At 41.9% G+C, this 21,801-nt stretch overlaps 1 protein-coding gene across 1 annotated transcript in view; it reads left to right on the plus strand.

Moving 5' to 3' along the window:
- Positions 1-21,801, plus strand: part of LOC147013040 (protein Niban 2-like) — a 218,053-nt gene that overhangs the window by 69,231 nt on the left and 127,021 nt on the right. The window contains 2 exon segments of the mRNA XM_085854496.1: positions 10,190-10,320; positions 15,576-15,701. Of these exon segments, the coding sequence (XP_085710622.1) occupies positions 10,190-10,320; positions 15,576-15,701 (257 nt within the window).

Consider the following 21,801-nt stretch of genomic DNA (forward strand, 5'->3'; position numbering starts at 1 on the left):
CATGAAGGGCTTATCCTTGGTCAGTCCAACTTCACCTCAAAGGTGGTCTTAGCCACCATTTTGATTCAGCCTACTAAAAATGCTTTGCCTTGGAAACACGACAGAAAGCAACGGGACAAGTGACCTCTGAGTTCAAGAAAGAATTGAAAAATGTTTTCAGTGGCTACAAAGCAATGAATCCCCACACCTTGGTAAAATTGCTGAGAGGTATGCACATTCGCTCTTCGCTGTCTATCCTGGGTTCGAATTGTTTAACCTTTTTGTGTGATCTGCTTTTATTCAGGCCTAAGTCACATTTGCTCTACGGCGAGGATACAGTGGCCGTACGCCCTCTGAATTGACAGAAACGTGCGGCGGCCGCAGTTTCTGCGGTGGCCTCAGGGTGGCCCTACGCCGTTTGGCTATCTTTTACAGGCTGTAGGGGTCGCCGTGGAATTATAGCGCGGAGTTATAACTTTTTTCATTTCTACGTTCGCCGTAGCAATTCGACAAGCCAAAAAAAAAAAACTGGTTAAAAAAAACAGAACCCACTTGTTACCGTCCGTCTGGCCGCACGTTTGCCTTAGGGCCCCCCCTGCGATCCCCCTGCGATCCCCCTGCGGTCCCCCTGCGGGCACCTTGCGTCTGCCTTGAAAATTATATGGCCGCCACAGGAATGCCCTAAGGTCACCGTGCGACATCAAATCAAATCAAAGACCGTACGGCACCCCCACGTTTTCGGTCTCCACACTTTCTAAATACCCCGTGTGGCTACCCAAAAAATAATAACATATGTGACTGCTATATTGTGTGACTGTGGAAATACTGCGGCCACCCTATAATTGCTAGTGGCCGTAGATTTTGTAGACCCCACGGCCGCCATGGCAAATGTGACTTCGGCCTTAGGATGTTATTTAATTGCAGTAGGAGCTTGGAGTGATGTTATCTTCTTCATAAAAGCGAATGAGACGTTTGTTGTTTTTTTTTGTTTGTTTGTAATGCTACCACTTTGAGCTCCCAAGGTTAATTGCTAAAAAAACTTTGTAGGATCACATTTTTTCCATGATACACCTTCCTTGTGGTTTTAAACGGTTATTTTCTCACAATTCATAACTTATAAACACCCGTCACAGGGAAGGGAAGGGGGTGGGGGAGGGGTGGCAGTCGGGAGGTTAAGGGGTGGCAGTTGAGAGGGGAAAGGGTTGGAGTCGGGAGGGAGGGGAAGAAGTGAGAGGAGAGACCTCGTGTTGCCCGGCAATGCGGATACCTTTGCTCGTATATAATAATTATGATTATATCCCCTTTTTTTATAAGTATTATTGTATGTTATATACCTGATAAGGGATTATATGCCCTTATCGTATATAATAATCACATACAACCCTTTTGTGTGTTGATCAGACAAGGTGATATTTGGAACCACGTACATGAACATGCTGCCACTTTATATGACAATAAATATGAAGTGCAGCTCTTGACTCTGTGAACTTTACCCAATACTGTGTAAAGCATAGGTGAGGGATGCTTTGTGCAGACGAGATAGATGTGGAACATATTGCGAACACAGAGGCGACCATCATGCAGAAATTTTTGGACATACTGATAACTGGGGTTTTTTTCATGTGAAGAGACCAAAACACGCCTTAATATGTATGACACCATGAGTTACATTGTAAATATACCAAACCACTGCGTGTTCACAACACAGAACATAGTTGGTTCTACTGAGTTTTGGGAAGGGAGAAAAGCACACCTTGGAAATATTGTTACATTTGTGGGGTAGGGGTCTGTATTATTTTTTTTGACCTCAGCACTGTTTGTGTTTGTGTAGTTTATTTGACTTTGAACATGTAATTATTCTTATTTCCGTTGTAGCCTGTGGCTGCTGGGTGCATCATTACTGAGATCACAGTCTGCATTGCTGATGCAGTGCCCCCTGTTTTCAGTAGGCTGGTACTTATTTGCCAACCTCAGAAGGATAACGGGCGGAGTCAACCCACCTGGTGTTATTTAATGGTTCAGCACGTCAGGGGCTCAAACTCGAGACCCTAATATCTTAAACCAGCCACCTTAACCATTAAGCCAACACCAAGCTTTATTTGAACATGTAATAAGAACACTTACTTGGGTCTGGTGTATTCCTTGTGTGAGAGACAGATCTTGTCTATTTTGATGAGTGGTTAATTATGTCCTGTTACATGCTTTTGGCGGCGGAGGTTTTGCACTCTACCGAGTGCTCCCCTTCTCGTCATCTATTGCATTATTTGGCTCTGCTGTTGGCATTCGCCCTCCCCCCTTCTCTTTGTGCTGTTTCTTTTCTTCTGCTGCGGCCTGATCTATTCTGTGTTCTGGCTCTTCCCCAAGCCTTGACTCTATTTTTCGTGTTGTCTGTGTCTGTCTGTCTCTGTCTGTCCATCCATCCTTGCCAATTTTCTCTGTTTTCTCTGCAACTGCTTATCTGATTAACACAAAAAAATTTGCCATCAGTGTGACGACTCATGTAAAATGTTATAATGATATGATGTCATAAGTCATTGTTGTGTCAGCCATGTTGGAAAAAAGGAAAAACATTGGACTTCTGCATCTGAAACCGCTCCATTGAAAAAATTGAAACTTTCACATGGCAAGTACTCCCCACGGGATTTAAATACGATATTTGTTTTTTGTGATGTCATAGGTGGCTTCATTTTTGATGTCATAATAACATAAAAGCCTTCAATAATAATGTGGGCAGAGGCATATCTGTCGACGTCGTAGCATCGAAGAGTGCCGTTCTAGTTTCTTATGGATCTGAGTGATGTTTGCAACCTTCCAGTATGGAGGGAGTTACCCATCCAAATAGTAACCGTGGAATAGAGGAGAGAGGGTGTGTTAGGCCTGAAGCACATTTCCTGAGGATTGGAGCACTTATGCTCTTCTTTACAGTTGTAGATGAGATTTCAAGCTTGGGAATGAATTTCTCCACTATGTTGAGGAAGACCTCAACATCCTGTGGGAACATTGTGTAATGGGGAAAGAGTGTGTGCAGAAAAGGATAAATTTGGGATTTTACCCTTTTGAGTGATGACAGAGTTTAAGAGCACTGCTTTTTCTCAAGTAGAGTTCAGCATGACTCCATCCTTTTGGATGGAAGGAATGGAAATGGAATATGTCCCAGGCAGACCTCACCAGCTGAAGAAGGATGGTAAGAGGCTTCAGAATTTTGATTGCAGTTGAGCTTGATGTTGGGCTCTAGATCTTCACTAAACAAATAAACAAGAGTTCCATGCTGTGCAGAGAGACTGCTGGTTAGCATCAGTTTTTTTTTTTTGTTTTTTTGTTTTTTTTTGCCTTCTTTTTTTTTTTTGTTTTTTTGTCTTCTAGGAGGTTTTTGCCTTCTAGGAGGAGAATGCAAGTTGTTTTATTGCAATGGCCTCACCATATACTGCATCAGTGTACCAACATTGAGATGTTGGACAGAAAATTTTACTGTGGGATGGGATGAATTTGTGAAGAAGAGAAATTGGTCTATTGCAAAAACTTTCACGAGCAGCCAATGTTAGGCGCTCATGTGATGTGATTAACGGGCCCGTCTTGACTGGAGAGAGTGGATTACAAGCCAGACTAATTAGATTTACTATATTGCCAGACATGTCTCTACTTTTTGGGGGTTATCTCGTTACTGCTTTTCAATTGAAATTGAAAGAAACCTTGACCTTCCAGTTAAGCACAGGCTGACAACATAGATCCTGTGACTCACTGCACCCCCTCCAGGGTAGGTCATACTGCAGTGTCATCGTTCAAGAGAACATTATTACATTGACCACCTTTTCTGAGTCAGGGTGTCAGGATGTGTGGGTGTAGTTTGTGCACCCTGCTTTTTGTAACATTTATCGTGTTGCTTTTGGTGGTTGTTTAAATTTGCAATTGTTTATTTTGTTATTTGCAGGTTTCTTTGATTCTGCCACAGATTCTATTCTCAGTCTTTAATTAGTAATTGATATGCATGCGTATGAGAAGAAGCAGCCATTCTTTACCATGTTTATATGTGGGACTTTTGAAATGCTATGGACATGCTCAACTTCAACGCTATGCTTGTGAACTTTACAAAATGACAAGGTTCCATTGTGTCCCCTTTTTCCAATGACTTCGTGACCATGTTGCCTCCGTTGGAATTCTCATGGCTTGACCCAGCTGTGAGCCCTGCCCAGCAGGAAAAGGCCTCAGGCAGACAAACAATCTGCATTGTTGTTTCCTTGCATAGTGAGCTGAGGATGTTTTGACATTTTTGCTCTTGAGAGGGTGGGTGGTAGGGGTAGTGGAAAACAAAATGCACTCTGATTGTCTTGCTTCATGCAGGGAGACCACAACAAATACCACGATTCAAAAAATATATAAATGTAATTCTTGTGTTTTAATTTTAACCTTTGAATTTTTAAAGGATGTACAATGAATTAACTACATGAGGTCATGGATAAAACTTGCTCTGTAAGTGCAGATGTGAAAGATTCGACTGGATTGATCCATACAACCAACAAACAGTGGACCCATGCTGCGAGTGCTTTGGCTTGAATCACTGTGAATAGCACATGTTTCAGGCTCATGTCTCAGGTTTGTAGCTGGAAGAGTGCAGGAACACCAACATTGTTGGTTTGCTGACATAGGAGCCCATTAAATAGCCACTCGGCCTCGATGTAGGTTAAAAGGATGAATTTGACGAGAAAAACCAGGATCGCCGTATTTGACATTTTGGACATTGATGCTGTAACAGTTAATCCTGCATGAGGTGTGAGCCAAATAAATACAAATTTTATGTAACATTTTACAAACGAGAACGGCACTTGGGAGAGCACATACCTCCACCAGGCTGAACATTTTACGTTTTGTATCCCACTGATGGGCCGGATCTGAATCCGGACCTGAACGAAAATCTAAAGCTTGTTCTTGTCACCTACCCAACTCCTTCACCATGTTTTGTCATAGCCCATATACGTTTTCACATACCGTGCGATACTGTCAGACCCTGCTATTCGTGCATTCGCCATTTGTGGGCCCCGTGCATTCGCGCTTTATAAAATACAACCTGCTGTGACATTCACCTCCCTGTGCTTCACTTATCCACGGCGTTTTTTTATTTCATATATTTTTTCACGTTTTCGTGTTATTGTTATTATTTTTTTGCAGGTTTATTTGTGGTTTTTCATGGCCGTATTCGTGGGTTTAAAAAAAAAATTTTTGAGGGTTTTTGCAGGCATTGTTGTGGTTTTTCACAAGATTATAATTATTCATGAAGTTGTCCTGTTTGGTGTTCCCATCCTAAATACCATGTGATTCTTCATGAAGTTGTCCTGTTTGGTGATCCCATCCTAAATACCATGTGATTCTTCATGAAGTTGTCCTGTTTGGTGTTCCCATCCTAAATACCATGTGATTCCTCATGAAGTTGTCCTGTTTGGTGTTTCCACCCTAAATACCATGTGATTCTTCATGAAGTTGTCTTGTTTGATGTTCCCATCCGCAATACCATGTGATTATTAATGAAATTGTCCTGTTTGGTGTTCCCATCCTAAATACCGTGTGATTCTTCATGAAGTTGTCCTGTTTGGTGATCCCATCCTAAATACCATGTGATTCTTCTTCATGTGCTGGAACTTGTACAAGCATCTTTCGTGATCACCGGAGGAGGGTTGGGAACTGGAATCTCCTCACAATGCATCACCGGACGAAGAGATGATGGCAGATCGGGGTAGTTGAACACATCCGTCTTCTTTCCCCTGCGGTGACACGTCACCACCACCATACAAAAGTAGCAGTTGTTTGAGTGATCTGTTGGTTCCCGCCAGATTCTTGGCACGACAAACTTCAGTTTTCGTTTCTCCCCTCTATACCATGACTCCAGAGTGGACCGACAGCTTCCGCAAACCACGTGTGGCGCCCAACTCTTGTCCTGGTCCCCTAATTGAACTCCAAAGTACGCCTTGTAAGCCGAACAGAAGAGGTTCCCTTCAATGATGGTGTACTTGACTGACTTGACATTCAGAAAGACTCCGCAGACATAGCAGAAGTTATCAGGATCATGCTTGCAGGAACCTCTAGCAGAAGCCATCATGAGACAATATCTTTTAATAAAAGAACAAATATAATAAGACGAGTTGAAGGGAAAGAACGGAAACAAAATGTAACATATATCAAATGACTACTTGAATGAATCATATAAATCATACTTGAATAACCTACTTGAAAAAAATCATATTTTTTTTCAAAATATTTTCTAAATCACAAAACGATCAACAGTATGCTATGTTTTACTTCTGATTAGCATATCCCTGTATGTTTCAACGCTGTTGTATAGTTTCATTAACGTTCAAATACATTTTTCTCCAATTTTCTAATGTAAATATACAATTTTTTGTTATTTTTCAAAAAATCAGTGTCATTTCCTTAATAACGATTAGTGACATAAAATATATGCTTTTTCTTTATTCTTACGACCTAATAAAAGACAGACAACCAAAAAATTCACTCAAACAAACTTTTTTTTTTTTGTTACATAATGCATTGTGGTTTTTCATGGCCGTATTCGTGGGTTTAAAAAAATTTTTTTGAAGGTTTTTGCGGGCATAGTTGTGGTTTTTCACAAGATTATACACAATGTAACAAAGATTTTGTTTGAGTGAATTTTTTGGTTGTTTGTCTTTTATTAGGTCGTAAGAATGAAGAAAAATGCATATCTTTCATGGCGCTAATCGTTATTAAGGAAATGACACCGATTTTTTGAAAAATAACAAAAAATTGTATATTTACATTAGAAAATTGCAGAAAAATGAATTTTAACATTAATGAAACTATACAACAGCGTTGAAACATACAGGGATATGCTAATCAGAAGTAAAACATAGCATACTGTTGATCGTTTTGTGATTTAGAAAATATTTTGAAATTATTTTGAAAAAAATATGATTTTTTTTCAAGTAGGTTATTTAAGTATGATTTATATGATTCATTCAAGTAGTCATTTGATATATGTTACATTTCGTTTCCGTTCTTTCCCTTCAACTCGTCTTATTATATTTGTTCTTTTATTAAAAGATATTGTCTCATGATGGTTTCTGCTCGAGGTTCCTGCAAGCATGATCCTGATAACTTCTGCTTTGTCTGCGGAGTCTTTCTGAATGTCAAGTCAGTCAAGTACACCATCATTGAAGGGAACCTCTTCTGTTCGGCTTACAAGGCGTACTTTGGAGTTCAATTAGGGGACCAGGACAAGAGTTGGGCGCCACACGTGGTTTGCGGAAGCTGTCGGTCCACTCTGGAGTCATGGTATAGAGGGGAGAAACGAAAACTGAAGTTTGTCGTGCCAAGAATCTGGCGGGAACCAACAGATCACTCAAACAACTGCTACTTTTGTATGGTGGTGGTGACGTGTCACCGCAGGGGAAAGAAGACTGATGTGTTCAACTACCCCGATCTGCCATCATCTCTTCGTCCGGTGATGCATTGTGAGGAGATTCCAGTTCCCAACCCTCCTCCGGTGATCACGAAAGATGCTTGTACAAGTTCCAGCACATGAAGAAGAATCACATGGTATTTAGGATGGGATCACCAAACAGGACAACTTCATGAAGAATCACACGGTATTTAGGATGAGAACACCAAACAAGACAACTTCATGAAGAATCACATGGTATTTAGGATGGGAACACCAAACAGGACAACTTCATGAATAATTATTGATCCGCCCCCCCCCCCCTCATAAACCATGAACTGTAGGGAACCTGTCCTTTTTTCCATTGAAACAATGCCCTGCTATTTGTTGATTCACTATTCGCGGCATTTTCCCGGAACTTATCCACAGTGGATAGCGGGTTCCAACAGTGTATATTTTTTGGCCTTATCTCCCAATTATGAAAAATCACTTAGAAAAAAACAAACAAAAAATGGTCGTGTCTGGATCCTGATGTTATCCACAATCGAATCAATTCATACTTGCCAGATGCCCAACCTGTCCTCCAAGTTTCATCCGAATCTGACCATAACCTTTTGAGATATCTTGCCATATATAGTTTTTGAGCCCCATCTCTCAATGGTGAAGAATCGCTTAAAAAATTATCTTACTCAGATCCGGATCCGGATCTTCACCAAAATCTAATCAGTTCATCTTTGTCGCACACCCAACCTGTCCACACAATTTCATCCGAACCCGTCCACAAGTTTTTGAGATATCCTTCAACCAAACAAACAAACAGACAGAAAGGGGTAAAAACAACCTCCTTCACCTTTGGTGGTGGAGGTAATAACGTAACCTGTAAGTGCATCACTGGTGCATGCATTTAGGAGCCATATTAATCGATGGACAAATTCCTGGAGATCCATTTTAACTGGTCTTATTATTGGGCATTATTTTTTACATCTCTCCGCAAAATGACAAAAAAGATTAAGGTGCAGATGTTATGTGTTTTTAACTGGAGATGGAGCAGGGGGACTGGGGTGGGGGGGGGGGGTTGGGGAGGAGTTTGCACAAGAAAATGGCATGAATGATGATTGTCTAAATTGCGGTAAACCTTGAGGAAGCAAACTTTTGATTTCGCAACAAAGCCCTGAAGTGCTGAAACGTTCTGTTCTGACCTGAAGCAATGTTGCCTATGATTGTGCCACAGCAAACCTCATGTCCTTGCATCACTTTGTGTCCTACATGATGTGCAATACTGTAAACCAAAATTGTGTGTGTGCATGCATGCGCGCGTCTGTGTCCATCCTCTTCCAACAACTCAGATGTGAGTGACGTGGATATAGAAACCCCCACTGTATTTTTCCCTCTTATTGTTGTGGGCCAGGGTTCGGTGGCGATAAACGACCACTAGGTGGAGCAGTGGAGTCATCTCCCACCGAACACCCGGAATTTAGGTCGTGACTCTCGGACAACTCCGAAAGGTCACGGGTCACGTAGAGGACCGTGGTCACCAATATTTTGACGGCGTGAGGTAGGGTCCACTTGTCCAATTCCAATTTACCGAAGTAAGTATTCACGCCGTCCAACTACCGGGGAACCCACACCCTCGGCCGACTTTGTCCGAATCGAATCACTATCACCGACTCGGATCCGGCATAACTGAGCGGAAGTTACCAAAGTCGCGCTGGACCAAATGAACAATTTACCAGCCCGAACGGCCTTACTATTTCTCAATACGCACCTTGCTAGAGCAATGAAGGAAAGCACAAACGACGAACTGGAACATTTAACAGGGGGTTTATTTATGACAATAATCGGGGAGGGGGAGCACAAAAAGAGCAGAGTTGTCACAAATAAAAGAAATGCAAGCCATCATGTACAAGGCACTTAACAATTCCACTTACAGACAGGGCCCACGGACACACACACAAGAAAATGGACCTCAATGGCCGCGGCCTATATTTGCACCTGTCCGCCTCGTGCGGTCTGGTCGAGCTTGTCCAGTGGCGCGACTCGAACCCACCGCCACAACGTAGCACCAAGCACCATTTACGAGGGAAAGAGCATCGGACGCCAGCCAGCATGAAGGCGGACGAGTGAGAGATGACAAGGCGATTGGCGATCGAGCCCAAAACAGCTTCCTTGATCAGGCCACACCCGGCGAGGCAGACGCGCACAGCCAGACAGAATGCGCCGATCACTCTAGATGCTCGGCAGTCGTCACCACCACCACAGTGAGCCACCGCAAAGTACCACAGACTGCTCGAACCACGACTGCAGACCAAACCAATCGCCACAATCACTCCTTTACTCTCTTGAGATGGGAGCAGTTTCTTTTCTCGCCACTCGCCTCCTGATTGGACGGTCCTATCGCGCGATCCACTGGCTGTCCCTCATTGGGCAGGCCCATGATAGGCAGGGCAACTCCCACCTTTCTGGGGCGGAGTCGGTTCTGAGCTGATGGAGGCTCCGCCCATGCCTTCAGCCAAAAACACGTGGGCAATGGCGACCGGGTTGAGTGAGGGTGGTGTCGTTGTATAAAAACCAAACTAAAAAAAACTCGTAGCCCACACACGAAATTCCCATTAAACAGAAAGAGGGATTCTAACTATAAACACATACTTATCGAAATAACTAAGCTACGTGGACTGCTGTCTGTTTCTGTGCAAAAGGCTTCCAGATTCGTAACATTAGCACCACTGATTTTAATGTCCCCTCTGGCAATTGTACATATACATGCTCGTGCTTATTATTTCTTCCTCTTGTCTTCATGTGATGCAGAAAAGGCACAGTCAGTGTTGGATGGCTTTGCATCATACTACAGAGAGCAGTACCCTGTATGCTTGCTCGGTTTTGTGCGGAGGGAGGTTGAGGAGAGAGCCGACATACAACCACAACTCCTGCACCGCAAGGTAGCATCTCTCTCTGAAAATCTTAATCACAGTTGCTCCACTGAGAGGTAACATCCCACCAAAACCATACATCTACACGGTGTCCACAATGTATTTTCACCTCTGTAAAGTACTCACTGAATATGTGATTTATTTTCTTTTCCAGACCCATTGATAATGTGCGATAGTAATTATACGATTCAAGAATGCATATTGGCTAGTACAGTATGCTGTCAGGGACGCATTTCATCTTGTAACTCCTCAAATGCTCCAGAAAATGTCACACAGAACCTGGTGCAGAATTGTTCTGTGATGAGAATGGCTGTGCACAAACTGATCCATTCGAAACCTGACCCATGTAAAGTTAAATGTATATATAATGTAATTATGTGAAAAACATATGCAACAAAAACGCAACTGTACTTGAGGTGAATCCAAAGTTCCACAGAGGTAACGAGACATTGTGGACACCGTGTACTTTTACTGCACTACAAGTTAGCGTCGTACACAAAATTACAGACGGCTGCATTCGGACATTGTGCGAAATCGTAATGCTTGTGCTTGTTTGAGATTAAGATGTTAAGAGCATTGCATATCAGGCTGTTTTCCTTTTTGCAGAATGTGTATTTTTGCATCTTGATATGCTTCCACATCTACTTTGTATGTTGAGCAAGGTATTAGATGTTATTAAGTTAGGAGACAAATCAACAAATCTATTCATTGAGATGACAAAACTGTTCTCCTCCCTCCCCACACCCCCCTCCGCCACCCCATCCCTCCTACCCCCACTTTTCCTCCTTTTTAAAAATTTAATCAACATATATGATATAGAAGAGGGGAATGGGTACAACAAGTTTCACTATTTGGGGAACTCATGATCACCTTTTTATTAGGATTTATTTTTCTGATTACCCTCACCAGAGAGGAGGGGATTGCATTTGGGTTTGTATGTCTGTCTGTCTGTCTGTTTGATTGTTTGTCCGCACAGAACGTGAGTGTTTTACTCTGAAACTGCTTGGCGGATTGATACAAAATTTTCTCCATCGGGGTGACTACTTAGGTAGAATGTTTTAATAATTATGATGTCATAGGTCGCATGTTGTGGCAGCCATGTTGTAAAAAAGGAAAAACTTTGGACCTCTGTATCTCTGAAACCGCACCAAGGAAAAAAAATTGAAATTTTCCGCATGGCAAGTTCTCCCCTCGGGGAATGTGTGAATTTTTTTTTTTAATGATGTCACAGGTGCCTTTGCTATAACATCATAATTGCATACCTAGAGAGCTACATTTGATCAGTCTGAAAATTTTTGAGGATCATCCAGGGATAAATTGGTCCACAGAAAAAAAAATGATGTCATCGATCATGTGGATTGGCAGATTATATATATATATATATATATATATATATATATATATATATATATATATATATATATATATATATATATATATATATATATATATATATATATATATATACCTTCAAAAATCTTGTCTGAAATGGCGAAGCAAGTTTGGCAAACACATGATCACGTTTTTATTGGGATTTATTATCCTGCCAAAACTAAGTTTTTGCAAGATATTTTAGTCAGCTTGTATTTTTTTTTATTTTATTTTTTATCTTGCCAAAACGAAGTTTTTGCAAGATATGTTAGTCAGCTTGTATGTTTTTTTTTTTTTGTTTGTTTGTTTGTTTGTCTGTAATCACGTATATAAAATTCTGCAGAGCACAGTTATCATTGGAAATTTTTGTAACTTCGCATATCAGAGGCCTATAGAGGTCCCTTTCAGCGCATAAAATTTTGAAGGTCAAGGTCAAAGGTCAAGGTCACTTTGTCACAAATCAGGAGAGTTGACAAAACCCTTATTTTTTGAGTAATTTTCATCGGATCGTCTTCAAACTTCATGGGAATATAGTTCATGGTCTGGCGCTCAGCTGATTAATTTTTCGTGGTGATTGGCCTTGACCTTCATGGTTAGCGCCTAAGGTCAAACATATTTGACCCCAAGGTCAAATTTTCAAGTTTTAGGAACCATATCGTGTAGTACCTCAAATTGAACACCTCGATGAGTGCTTTCTAGATATGTCAAGCTTAAGACATTATGACGTCATTTGGTGACGTTATGAGGCAAACGCATATTTTTCATGGTTATTCTGTAGAACGATTCTCATCGGAATCTCTCGTAGGCAGATATTCCTCAAGGAGTCGCTCCTGGTGGATAGCAGCTCTGTTCACCTCAGTGTGACCTTAAAGAAGTCACACGTGGTCACCTTTTGGCAAGATATGGGTCACCCGCAGGGTGACATTGGTTTATTTTTGTTTGTTTGTAATCATGTATCGATCACTCTGCACAGCACAGTTATCATTGGAAATTTTTGTAACTTCGCATATCAGAGTCCTATAGAGGTCCCTTTCAGCGCATAAAATTTTCAAGGTCAAAGGTCAAGGTCACTTTGTCGCAAATCAGCGGAGTCGACGAAACCCTTTTTTTGAGTAATTTTGATCGGATCGTCTTCAAACTTCATGGGAATATAGTTCATGGTCTGGCGCTCAGCTGATTAATTTTTGGTGGCGATCGGCCTTGACCTTCATGGTTAGCGCTGGAGGTCGAAAGTTTTTGACCCCAAGGTCAAATTTTTAAATCTTAGGTACCATATCGTGTAATACCTCAAATTCAACACCTCGATGAGTGCTTTCTAGATATGTCGAGCTTGAGACATTGTGATGTCATTTGGTGACGTTATGAGGCAAACGCATATTTTTCATGGTTACTCTGTAGAATGATTCTCATCGAAATCTCTCGTAGGCAGATATTCCTCAAGGAGTCGCTCCTGGTGGATAGCAGCTCTGTTCACCTCAGTGTGACCTTAAAGAAGTCACACGTGGTCACCTTTTGGCAAGAGACGGTTTTTATTTTTCTGATTACCCTCACCAGAGTGGAGGGTATTATTGCATTTGGGTGTTTTTTTTTCCTCACAGAACATGATTTTTTCTCTGAAGCTGCTTGTCGGATAGACGCAATTTTTTTATGAGTGACGACTCTGAAACTGCAGAGGAGTGACTACTCATGTCGAATGTTTTATTGATAATTATGGTGTCATCGGTCACATTGTGTGGTAGCCATGTTGGAAAAAAGGAAAAATTTGGGAGCTGTCTCTGAAACCGCACCATTGGAAAAATTAAAACTCGGCACGTGGCAAGTACTCCTTATGGGGAATAAGTGTGACTTGTTTCTGATGTTATGGGTGCCTTCGTTGTGACATCATAATTTGCTTGTCCGGGTTCCTTCTGATGACTCCAATGTAGTACTTGTAGTACCTATTTGGTAGTACCTATTTGGTCCTCCATTTGATTTGATTTGAATTGAATATTTTAATCCCATTCTGAATTCAATTAAATAATAATAAAAAACGCCATGGGTCAGGGTCAGGTGTCCGATCAAAGTGGGGTTGCATCAAAGTGGACGTCTTTGTACCCGGTCATCATTGCCAGCAGTTATAAAGTGGCAGTTATAGTTGTCTTTTCCAGTACACAAACACCACACAAAACGAAACAAACACCATACAAAATAAGTCCTGGCAAGGGTCTACAATTTCTAATTGCTCTTTGTAGTTATTTTTGTATTCCTGACAGTTACAATTTGTGCCATCTTCAAGTTGGTATTTCCAAGCCCCCTCTTCATAATCAGTAGAAGTGATCTACACTATAAGAGATGTGTGTGTGTGTGTGTGTGTGTGTGTGTGTGTGTGTGTGTGTGTGTGTGTGTGTGTGTGTGTGAACATTTTTCTCAAAGATTGCTGAAAGAATCTTCGTCAAACCCTCAGAGGTTTATCAGTGTGTACCTGCGAGTGTTTTAGGAAAGAAAAAAATGCAATTTTTTTATCGCTCTATAGTGCCTATACCTTTCTAGCTGCATGAAAGGTAATGTTCAATCATCCCCATCCCCATTCCTTGGTGGATGTTGGGAAGTGTTTTAGGCACCCACAAAAATATTGAAAAAAATCATTGATTTCTTCAAAGTGCTCTTAGGATGAGAACAGCACATGGCAATGCTGGCTACTCCTGCTGGAAGTTCATAAAGTATCCTGAGGTTGATATCCATGCTCTTCAATTAAATTTGTTGTCCCAAGGCTGGTCTTTCATCATATGCATACTTTTTGGTGAGCAGCAGGATCTGCCTTACGCAATCTGCTCACAACTACAGGTTTCATTCTTCATTTGATTGTACTTTTTCTGTATACCCCTTCTTATTTATTTGTGTACCAAAGACAAAATGGTGTGTGGCAAATGCATCTTTTGGATAATGGCACACATGGTAATCGCCAGTTGTGGCACATGGTACCTGGTACCATAATAGTCTCCTGTTTGTTAATGTTGTGTGATGGCTTCAGTAAGACTGAAGCAAATTATGAGTCAATGACTGTTGAAAATTATCATGTCTGATTTCAAAATTTATTCTTCTTTCAGATGCAGCACCTGATTGCTAGTAACATCACTTGTTGAGGGGTGGCTGTGATTCTGCAGTGCCCCCCCTCCCCCACCCTGTATGTTAGAGCAGGATTTTTTTATATTTGGCCAGGCTGCCAGCGATAGCTTGCCTACTCTTCACGAAGGACACCATAGGCCCTTTCATGTCCACTAACTAATGCAGGCAGACAGGCACTCAGTTTAACGTCCTGAGGGATGGCACACATATATTGATGCCTCACTCTGCCTGCGAAACATGGGGATGACAGTTTATAGCTTGGCTGAGATTTATACCCAGGTGAGACAGCTCAGAGATGAGTGTGCATACCTCGAGGCTACCCTGCTTGCCCACATTTCTAATTGAAGGTAATATTTCATCACAATATGACTTGCATTGCTTTCTCTTGTACTTAGAGGTGATCCTTAAAGAGTTGCTTTCTCCAAACGACATGTGCTGTAAAAGAGGCTTCATCCAGTTGTCTTAGAATCAACTCTGAGCTAACATATATTTCCAATGCTGTTGATTCTTTTTTTGAAAGTGTGTTTGACGTTAAATTGGCAAGCTGAAAAATAATGCTTTTTCTTTAAGATGTATTATAAGCTTATTCGTGTGTTCATATCTAATGTTTTGGTCTCATTTAAACTGAATAAATAATGTGTGGGCAAGTAAATGAAATTTATTTATGATGGAGCCTTGTTTTGAGGTTGGCGTAAAGTATATAAAATGGATTTTATTATCTGGGTATTTTATATTAGTCAGATGGACCCATCGGCAAAAGATTGGTGCTGATGTACCTATGCCGACAGACAAAGGTACGAGACAAGATCCTTTTTGAGCGGAAACTCCTGTACTCAGAAGATGGACGACGCTGGAAGGAACGATATGTTATGGTGCGCGATGATCACTCGATCCATCTGTATGATTCACGAGAGGTAAGGTTATATGGTACTGCACTGCTTTGTTTAATGGTGGATGCATTGCAGGTATATTCAATACTCTAACAAGAAGAAGATGCCGTGCAGAGCACGATACTCGCAAAATCCATAAATCAAATTTGACCTCAAAAATAATTGGTGGTTGAATTTAATGACCTGAAATATATATCCTCTTTAAATTTCAAATCAATCGGATGTAATTGAGGATTTCAGAAATACCACCTTAGTTGTTGACCTTGGACCTATGTTGACCTTTTGATGTCAAAAACAATATGCTTCATCCTTATGACAAACTTTACCACGTGGTGAAGTTTCATTTGGATCGGTTTAAAATTGTGACCTGTAGGCGATAGACAGACAGACAAACAAATAGAACAAGCCGGTAGGCGACGAGGGATTCGCTCGGATCGAAGCGCTGGATACGATGCTTTTCATTCTGACTGATCCACCGACGAAGATTCATTGCCAAGATGTATTGGTTCACATCCAATTGTTCCTCTGCCTGGCAAGATCTTGTCCTATTGTGTATTTTGCCAACTGGACCTCCTCATAAAAAATGACGGCAAATAGACACCCTATTTTTGAAGGACTACCATTTGAAAAATAATCAGTTTGCTGGTTTGTGCTGTGGAGCCTCGCGTTGCAGACACATATATATACACACACACACACACACACACACACACACACACACACACACACACACACACACACACACACACACACACACACACACACACACACACACACACACACACACACACACACACACGGAAAACCCGATAAACTTCTCTCAATGCTCTTGTTTGACCACACCTCCCGAGCCACACTATATTTTTCATAAGCCACGCCCACTTTCCATAAGCCACACCCACTTTCCTACACCACTCCCACTTTCCTACGCCACTCCCACTTTTCATCAACCACATCCACTTTCCCTAAACTCTGCCCACTTTCCTAAGCCCCTCATAAAAAATGACGGTAAATAGACACCCAATTTTTGAAGGACTACCATTTGAAAAATAAAACCTCAATCAAAAATCGGCTCAAGTAAAATTTTCTAAATATCTCGAAGTGTTTAATTCCGAAGTCTCGTTTCTCTACATTCAAAACTGAAGGACAAGTATTGAAAATACTGTACGTGGTTTTTCGGCCACTGCACAGCAACGGGTGATTGCGAGGCAACGAAATTCAAACGCGCAAATTCCCAGACCATATGGCACCTATTGGCAAAGTTTCATCGAAATCGGTTCGCTGGTTCGTGCTGTGGAGCCTCGCGTTGCAGACACACACACACACACACACACACACACACACACACACACACACACACACACACACACACACACACACACACACACACACACACACGGAAAACCCGACAATAAGGGATATCTAGCATATATAGCGAATCCAATAACAAAATCGACTGACCAATATACTTGCAAAATGTTTGATTTTGCAAATCATAAAATGGACAAACATCATCTTTCAGTCCAGTAAGGAATCGTTTATTTGTCCTATTTTTTGCTGCAAAGACTGATTACACTGACTGCGCACTGAGTACCCTTCAGATTTGTCATAGACTTCGAACAAATCGTCAGCTCCCCACCCCCTTTGCTTTTTGGGGGGGGGGTTAGGGGGGAGGAGGGGGCCTTGTACCTGATCTGGAAACGAGGCTATTTCGGAATGTGTTTTTTGCCTGGTCATTTTCTCTGAAGAATCAACAAGTTCATCTTTAACTAGTGAGTTCAGAGGACCCCTTACCTTACTCCATGCAATGTTCAAGTATATAATTCAATTTAAATATAATGATTATAAAGGTCATAGAAAAATATCCAAAAGTTACCCACCGTTCATGCTGTGTCATGCAGGAAGAGGTCATTCGGCCCATCATGCCTGTCACACCAACAAATATATCCATCAAAACGATGTAATTTCATTGGGGGAATGAGGGGAGGAGTGGGGATAAGATAATGTGTCAAGCTCAGGGATATCCCAATGGTGCTAAAATAAAAATGCTGAAATGTATTTGTTTTGTGTATTTAAATCAAAAAGGTGTTGTGGGGGTTTTTTTTCTGGGATGGGGGTTGAGCGAAGGTTGTTCTTCGGTGAGAAATATACAATACCAACCACATGCTATTCCTCGATGAGACCTTCACAGACATGACAATCTGCACAGATGCATGCAAGTGACTTAAAAGTCCTGCCAACATCCCCATACCCTTCTATCTCCAATCCTAATCTTCTTCTTCTTCTTTTGGCTGCTCCCGTTAGGGGTCGCCACAGCGGATCATCCGTCTCCATTTCGCTCTGCCCTCCACATCTGCCATTGTCACACCAACCACCCGCATGTCTACCCTCACCACATCCATAAACCTCCTCTTTGGCCTTCCTCTTTTCCTCCTACCTGACAGCTCCATCCTCAGCATCCTTCTCCCGATATACCCCACATCCCTCCTGTGCACATGTCCAAACCATCTCAATCTCACCTCTCACTTTGTCTCCAAACCATCCTACCTGCGCCGCTGTCCCTCTAATATACTCATTTCTAATCCTGTCCATCCTCGTCACTCCCAACGAGAATCGCAGCATCTTTAACTCTGCCACCTCCAGCTCCGCCTCCTGTCTTTTTGTCAGTGCCACCGCCTCCAAACCATACAACATAGCTGGTCTCACTACTGTCATGTATACTTTCCCTTTCACTGTTGCAGATACCATTCTATCACAAACCACTCCTGCAACTCTTCTCCACCCACTCCATCCTGCCTGCACTCTCTTCTTCACTTCTCTAGCATACTCTCCTTTACTTTGGACAGTTGATCCAAAGTATTTAAACCCATCCACCTTCACCACCTCAACTCCTTGCAACCGCACCATTCCACCACCCTCCCTCTCATTTAGACACATGTACTCCATCTTACTCCTACTGACTTTCATTCCCCTTCTCTCCAGTGCGTACCTCCACCTCTCGAGACTCGCCTCAGCCTGCTCCCTACTCTCACTACAGATCACGATGTCATCCGTGAACATCATAGTCCATGGAGACTCCTGTCTGATTTCGTCCATAAACCTGTCCATCACCATTGCAAACAGGAAAGGGCCCAGAGCAGATCCTTGATGCAATCCCACCTCTACCTTAAACCGGTCCGTCATTCCTACCGCACACCTCACCGCTGTCACACTGTCCTCATACATATCCTGCACCACCCCCATATACTTCTCTACCACTCCCGACTTCCTCATACAATACGAAAACTCCTCTCTTGGCACCCTATCATAAGCTTTCTCAAAATCCACAAACACAATGCAACTCCTTCTGGCCTTCCCGATACTTCTCCATCAACATTCTCAAAGCAAACATCGCATCCGTAATGCTCTTTCCTGGCATAAAACCATATTGCTGCTCACAAATCATCACCTCTCCTCTCAACCTAACTTCCACTACTCTTTCCCATAACTTCATGGTGTGGCTTATCAACTTTATACCTCTGTAATTACCACAGCTCTGCACATCACCCTTATTCTTAAAAAATCGGTACCAATACACTTAATCTCCACTCCTCAGGCATCCTCTCACTTTTCAAGATTTTATTAAACAATCTGGTGAATAACTCCACTGCCATCTCTCCTAAACATTTCCATGCCTCCACTGGTACATCATCAGGGCCAACCGCCTTTCCACTCTTCATCCTCTTCATAGCTGTCGTCACTTCATCCTTACTAATCCACCGCACTTCCTGATTCTCTCTCTCTCTCTCTCTCTCTCTCTCTCTCTCTCTCTCTCTCTCTCTCTCTCTCTCTCTCTCTCTCTCTCTCTCTCTCTCTCTCTCTCTCTCTCTCTCTCTCTCTCTCTCTCTCTCTCTCTCTCTCTCTCTCTCTCTCTCTCTCTCTCTCTCTCTCTCTCTTTCTCTCTCTCTTTCTCTCTTTCTCTCTTTCTTTCTCTCTCTCTTTCTCTCTCTCTTTCTCTCTCTCTCTTTCTCTCTCTCTCTCTTTCTCTCTTTCTTTCTCTCTTTCTTTCTCTCTTTCTTTCTCTCTTTCTTTCTCTCTTTCTTTCTCTCTTTCTTTCTCTCTTTCTTTCTCTCTTTCTTTCTCTCTTTCTTTCTCTCTTTCTTTCTTTCTCTTTCTTTCTCTCTTTCTTTCTCTCTTTCTTTCTCTCTTTCTTTCTCTCTTTCTTTCTCTCTTTCTTTCTCTCTCTTTCTCTCTCTTTCTCTTTCTTTCTCTCTCTTTCTTTCTCTCTTTCTCTCTCTTTCTTTCTCTCTTTCTTTCTTTCTTTCTCTCTCTTTCTCTCTCTTTCTTTCTCTCTTTCTTTCTCTTTCTTTCTCTCTTTCTTTCTCTCTTTCTTTCTCTCTTTCTTTCTCTCTTTCTTTCTCTCTTTCTTTCTCTTTCTTTCTCTCTTTCTTTCTTTCTCTCTCTTTCTTTCTTTCTCTCTCTTTCTTTCTTTCTCTCTTTCTTTCTCTCTTTCTTTCTCTCTTTCTTTCTCTCTTTCTTTCTCTCTTTCTCTCTTTCTTTCTCTCTTTCTCTCTTTCTTTCTCTCTTTCTTTCTCTCTTTCTTTCTCTCTTTCTTTCTCTCTTTCTTTCTCTCTTTCTTTCTCTCTTTCTTTCTCTCTTTCTTTCTCTCTTTCTTTCTCTCTTTATTTCTCTCTTTCTTTCTCTCTTTCTTTCTCTCTTTCTTTCTCTCTTTCTTTCTCTCTTTCTTTCTCTCTTTCTTTCTCTCTTTCTTTCTCTCTTTCTTTCTCTCTTTCTTTCTCTCTTTCTTTCTCTCTTTCTTTCTCTCTTTCTTTCTCTCTTTCTTTCTCTCTTTCTTTCTCTCTTTCTTTCTCTCTTTCTTTCTCTCTTTCTTTCTCTCTTTCTTTCTCTCTTTCTTTCTCTCTTTCTTTCTCTCTTTCTTTCTCTCTTTCTTTCTCTCTTTCTTTCTCTCTTTCTTCATTCATCAGCTCCTCAAAGTAGTCCATCCACCTTCTCAACGCACTCTCCTTGCTTGTCAGCACACTTCCATCTGCATCCTTTATCACGCTAACCCGCAGCACATTCTTCCCAGCTCGGTCCCTCTATCTGGCCAATCGGTATAGATCCTTTTCCCCTTCCTTTGTGTCCAACTTCTCATACAGCTCGCCATATGCCTTTTCCTTAGCCTTTGCCACCTCGCTCTCTTCACCTTACGCCACCACTCCTTGTACTCCTGTCTACTTTATTCATCTCTCTGGTTATCCCAATTATTTTTCACCATCCTCTTCTTCCTTATACTTTCCTGTACTTCCTCGTTCCACCACCAAGTCTCCTTGTCTTCCTTCCTCTGTCCAGATGTCACACTACGTACCTTCCTAGCTGTCTCCCTCACCACTTCTGCTGTAGTTGCCCAGTCGTCCCACACCTCTTTACCACCATCCAACACCTGTCTCACCTCCTCCCTGAATTTCACGCAACAGTCTTCCTCCTTCAGCTTCCACCATCTGCTTCTTGGTTCAGCCCTCACTCTCTTCCTCAACCGCACCACCAAAATCATCCAACAAACCACCATGCGATGCTGTCTAGCTGCACTCTCCCCTGCCACCACCTTACAGTCTCTAATCTCTTTCAGGTTGCATCTCCTGCTTAAGGCGTAGTCCACCTGTGTGCACCTTCATCCACTCTTGTACGTCACCCAGTGCTCCTCCTTCTTCTTAAAATACGTATTTACCACCGCCATTTTCATTATTTTTGCAAAATCCACCACCATCTGCCCTTCCACATTCCTCTCGTTGACACCGTATCTACCCATCACCTCCTCATCATCTCTATTCCCTTCCCCAAAATGCCCATTGAAATCCGCTCCAATCACCACTCTTTCTTCCTTGGATACGCTCTCCACCACTTCTTCTAACTCACTCCAGAAATCTTCTTTCTCCTCTACCTCACACCCCACTTGTGGGGCATATGCATTGATGATATTCATCATCACCCCTTCAATTTCCAACTTCACACTCATCACTCAGTCAGACACTCTCCACACCTCCAATACCCTCTTAACATAATCCTCCTTCAGGATTACTCCTACACCTTTTCTCCTCCCATCCACACCACAGTAGAACAGTTTGAAACCACCTCCAATACTCCT

The sequence above is a fragment of the Eptatretus burgeri genome, chromosome 14, assembly GCF_056783735.1.
Source record: "Eptatretus burgeri isolate ZD-2024b chromosome 14, Ebu_testis_v1, whole genome shotgun sequence".
Lineage (NCBI taxonomy): Eukaryota > Metazoa > Chordata > Myxini > Myxiniformes > Myxinidae > Eptatretus > Eptatretus burgeri.